Source organism: Larimichthys crocea, chromosome XIII (assembly GCF_000972845.2).
Source record: "Larimichthys crocea isolate SSNF chromosome XIII, L_crocea_2.0, whole genome shotgun sequence".
Classification (NCBI taxonomy): domain Eukaryota; kingdom Metazoa; phylum Chordata; class Actinopteri; family Sciaenidae; genus Larimichthys; species Larimichthys crocea.
This window is the reverse complement of record NC_040023.1, coordinates 19080969-19086271: the sequence shown is the minus strand read 5'-3', so window position 1 is coordinate 19086271 and position 5303 is coordinate 19080969. Positions and strand designations below refer to the sequence as shown.

At 40.7% G+C, this 5303-nt stretch overlaps 1 protein-coding gene across 1 annotated transcript in view; it reads left to right on the top strand.

The window, feature by feature from the left end:
* Window positions 1-3646: 3646 nt before the first annotated feature.
* LOC113747411 (urokinase plasminogen activator surface receptor-like) overlaps window positions 3647-5303 on the top strand; it is a 5046-nt gene continuing 3389 nt past the window's right edge. The window contains exon 1 of the mRNA XM_027287165.1: window positions 3647-3743. Coding sequence (XP_027142966.1) covers window positions 3647-3743 — 97 coding nt within the window. The remainder of the gene's footprint in view (window positions 3744-5303) is intronic.

Below are 5303 nucleotides of genomic sequence, written 5' to 3'. Positions count from 1 at the left end.
TGTGTGTGTGTGTGTGTGTGTGTGTGTGTGTGTGTGTGTGTGTGTGTGTGTGTGTTTGAGAGAGAGAAATAAACTTGATTAGAATTTCTAATAGTTGTAGACTTATCTCATGATCCTGGAAGCAGGTGATATAATGGAAGCCACACACAGGCAGGGGTGGAAGTAACGAATTACAAATACTCTTTTTTTCAAGTGTGTAATTTTACTCATACTTGAGTACAACTTACACCATGTAATCTACTTTGCTACTTTTGAAATAAAAAGTCGCTACTGAGTACGCCCACAATTTGAATAATATTCAAACCTTTCATCTGCAAGGCCGTCAGATTTTTTTTTTTACTTTATAACATCTCAGTCATGGCTCACCTAATAGGTTGTCAGTCATAGAAATCACCAAAAGCTATTATGGGTTATTATCTTCGATCCCTGACTATATGCGGACTATGCGGATGCATAGGGCCCTGCAGCCACCAGGGGGTCCCCCGTAGCATAGAGCATAGGCACAGCATAGAAGTGCTTCACACAACAAATGAGGGGGTTTGCCTGGCTACAAATAAAGACACTTTTAATTCTCCCAAAATATATTGAGACTTAACATGCGGCTTAGGGGGCCCCTGGAGGCTGCAGGGCCCTATGCATCCGCATAGTCCGCATGTAATCAGTGATCGGTTCATCACTTTCTCAATTTTCTTTATTAGTTTGTAGAGTCTCTTTATCCTGGGATTCCTTTCTTTTGGACTTATACTAATGTATGATAATATTTTTTCTTCCATAGCTTTCAGCGTGAATTTGACTAGTCTATTACCAAGCTCATTTCGTTTCACTTTGATTGACGTCTGCGCAGGGACGTCACTAGGTTTAAGAAACTGGGGTGGCTTAGCCCATAGAGGAGAAAAGTTATTGCACGCGCTATGCGCACGCCGAAAATTTTTTCAGAGCACCAATTAAAGCTTTGTCAATCAATTGATTAATCTAAGACGATGACGCCTCCATACACCTTCAGCTGCTTTACCAGCTAAACAACACCAGTTAAATTGTGCTAAAATACAAATAAAAACAATTGCAGGTGCCATACATACCTGCACAAAATGAAGAGGGCAAGTGTTTCATAACTCATCATCATGGAAACATTATACAGGAGAAGACTGTTCTCTAACCACCACCCTAGACTTACCAACATCTTCATAAACCAGGCCATCACGATGGTTAACTCCCCTGCCCCTCTTTCACCCATCCTATTTTCCCCTCCACCTGCCAGAAAACTAGAAATCTGCACCAATGTGGAGCCATTAAACCAGGAATGAAAACTTGGTCCCAACCCCCATATGTCTTGCCCATTATTTGCAATATACCTTTTCACTTTACATTACTTTTTAATATGTCCACTACTGCTTTGCAATAACCCTGTTTCTCTCCATCTTTGTGTGTGTGTGTCATGGAACTTTTCTGCTGTTAGCTAAGTGTTACTACCAGCAGTGATGAATGCTTACTTTCTTGAAAAAGGCTCTAATGTCCATCCTTCACCCATGCGTTCGCGCTCTGCTCTTGCCGCTGTGAGGTTCGGCTCTGTGTACTTCAGAGGTAAACACGCAAGCGGCAGTGAGCAGGGTCGCATGGAAAACATGGACTGGAATTTCAGTGATGTGGGCGTTCTCTATATGAAAAAGTGGAATGGATTGTATAATGACGCACTGAAGGGGCTCTCTCTACCGTACCCGATGAAATGAGATTTATGATCATATTTAAGTGAATAATGACAGTTTATATGATTATTGGTTTAAACTCATATTCTGGCCACTTTGTATTGCATAAATAGGCATTTTTTTGTGAAAAAAAAATGTAATAAATAAAAATAATAATAAAACACCACCAAATTATTTAGGTCCTCCATGAAATATGCGTTTAACGTTTTATTTATATGCAATCTAAAAACTACTACTACAAAAACCGCGTGTGCCGGATGAATGAATGACTGAATAAACTGAAAAACTGAAAAAAAAACGAGCTCGTAAACATGTCAAAACTACCTGGTTCGCAATAAAACCCCGCTCACACACACACATGGTTAAAAAACTGTGTGGCGTCCCGAGTTCCCTCCAGCTGTTCGCCTGTGACTCACCTATGTAGGCTATACTATATTGTGGTGATCAGGTGACACAGCAACAACATTCACAGCTTACCACACACAGACTACCTATAGCACACATCGAAAGCGACTGTAACAGATGCTTCTTTGCACTGAGAGATGTTTTTGTTGAAAGTTGACATAGTTGAAGACTGTCTGTTTGTTTCAAACTTCAGAAAGATGTCAACAAACAAGTATGATTTTACACGTATGCATATATCCTTGTACACTGAAGTCATGTCTACCTCCCCAAAAAACAATATGTACAATGTAAGCCCCGTGTTCCAGAACCAAGCAGATCCAGTCACAATGGGAAAAGGTGCTATCACTTTGGTAGATGAGGGGAATGAGGAATCGATGTATCCCAAAAATAGCATTTAAACATTTAACTCCACATATTTCCACAGCTCAGGCGGATTTTTTATGATTTTGGTAGTATTGAAGAACACTGACATCTGTTTCATTCAAAGATCACGGCTATCCAGTATTGGTTTTCGGCTTTATCGCCCGAAGGAAAAGATTTCTTTTGATGTTCTGAATCTCTTAATGATGTCATGTACTGTAGACAATGAAATCCCCACTCTTCATCCATTTCACTGTTGAGAAACATTTTTCTTTAATTGCTGCACACTTTGCCAGCACAGTCTTCCAGAGTGGCAAAACCCTCCCCATCTTTACTTCAGAAAGACTCAGCCTCTCTTGGATTTTCTTGATATTAATTGATATTACATCAGGTGCTTTCTTTTAGCATTTTAAACATTCCAGTCAATATTTTGCACATCATCACATGTTGTCTATTTCCGATTAAACATGGGGTTTTGATAATCATATCATTTTTTTTTCTGCTAAATCACCATGAAGAGGAATACAATTTCTGGTCTCTATAACTTTGTTGTGTTTTACAGGTTTCACTATGCAGCTCATGTCTGGGATAGGGTGAAAAAATCCTCTGCACTTTCTGAATACAGCTGCTCTGCTAACACCTTGGTCCATCTGCTGTTAAATACAAAAGCTGTCCACGCCAGTGGAAATTCACAATTTTCCAGTCTTTTGTTGAAAACGCTCCAACATTCTTGAAATAATGCTGGCATCAAATTATAAAAGGGCTCATATTTTTACAAAAAACAAAAAAAGAATTCTCATTACTAACATTTGATAAGTTGTGTTTGTCCTATTTTCAATTAAACATGGGGTTTTGATAATCATCACATTTTGTTTCTATTTAAACTTTATACATTGTGCCAACTCCTTTGGAAAATGGGTTGTAAAAGCAAAATGCTAAATCATCATGAAGAGGAATACAATTTCTGGTCTCTATAACTTTGTTGTGTTTTACAGGTTTCACTATGCAGCTCATGTCTGGGATGGGGTGAAAAAATCCTCTGCACTTTCTGAATACAGCTGCTCTGCTAACACCTTTGTCTAGCTGCTGTTAAATACAAAAGCTGTGCACGCCGGTAAACTTGTCATATAAACAGACATGGACATGGCTCTAAAAGTGGAGACACCTTACAGGTGAAAATGGAAGCCCAGCCAGTGGTTGAAGAGTCATGTATAATGCACGGTGACACCATTCTCTGTCTATCCAGTTTGGTGGGAATGAAAACCTATGGAGAATGTAACAAACAGCTAACAACTGGGATGGCAGATCTGCCAAAAGAAAAGACTAACACCTACCTACACTCTGGTAGTACCTCATTACACTGATTTCTTATGGTGTACAGAATTAAGTTCAAGAGTTTATTGCTTTTTAGAAGGGCTCCATCATTATGGAATAACCTTCCAACTGGACTTAGTTGTTCGTTAAGCACGCCATTGTTTTCTCTTGGTTAGTTAATGCTCCTTGTTGTTGTGATGATGATCATCTGGATGATGGGCGGTGGCATTGTTGTTCAATCTCCTTTGAAGGGATGAAAGTACAGCGTTGTAGGTGTGGCATATGTGATGCCTGGGGCCTTGTCCTATGTTGAGGGGTGGTTTCTTTACTTGTACAAAGATAGCCTCCTTTACTCCTCTTTTAAGCCACCTGTTCTCCTTATCCAAAATGTGACCATGATTGTCACTTAAAGAGTGTCCCTTGTCCCTTAAGTTTAGGAAAACTCATCAAATTTGGTAGGCGGATCCTAATGCCTGATTGGTTACCCTGTACATCAAGTCAAAGCAAATCAATTCCAGATAATGAATTGATGCAGAGCTAGTGAACACATTCCAATACATTGGGTAGCGCTATTCACCTCTACATTGGTTTAGATAACTCTCTAATCTGGGGACAGATTTGGCAGATCTGCCTAAAAGTCCAAAGCAGGGGTCAGCAATTAGCGGCCCCCATCAATTATATCTGGCCCGCTAGATGACGTTGATTTATTTAAAATTTAATATATCTTTTAAATCTTATGTTTTCTGTCAAAAATACAACAATTCCACAGATTTCACAACATTTATTGAAATGTAGCTGATAAGTAACGTGACAAAACAGCAGCCAGAACATCCTCGCAGCCTCTTTACTTGACGCACAGGTTGGAACACTAATTGGCACGTGCGTGCACTGTAACCTGTGGAAAATAAAAGTGTCCTGTGGCCCTCATGCAACGGACAACGTGAACAAATATGTTTCATTAAATGAAAAAAACAAAAACAAAAAACAAACAAGGTCCGCTCAAATATCAAATAGCCTAATTAATAAATGCGGATGCACGAGAGGATATGCGTTTTTTGAAGTGGCCATGCTTTGTCTCGTGGTGTCTTCTAATATTGTATTCTTTACAAACTGCAACAACCTCGTTGCAAATGAGACACGTCGGCTTGGCATTAATAAATGCAGACTGGTCCTGTATTCGTAATCAACTTTTCTTTTCATGGCTTTTGACAACGTCATTTTGCATCGATAGCTAGCAATCGACCTCGCGCACCAGCTCAGGCGCGAGGTCGAGAAATTCCGGCTAGATATAGTCGGGCTCGCCTCGACGCACAGTGTGGGCTCCGGAACCAGTTTCCTTGAGAGGGGTTGGATGCTCTACCACTCTGGTGTTGCCCCCGGTGAGAGGCGCAGAGCGGGGGTGGGAATGCTTGTTTCCCCCCGGCTCGGTGCCTGTACGTTGGGGTTCACCCCGGTGGACGAGAGGGTAGCCTCCCTTCGCCTTCGGGTGGGGGGACGGGTCCTGACTGTCATCTGTGCCTA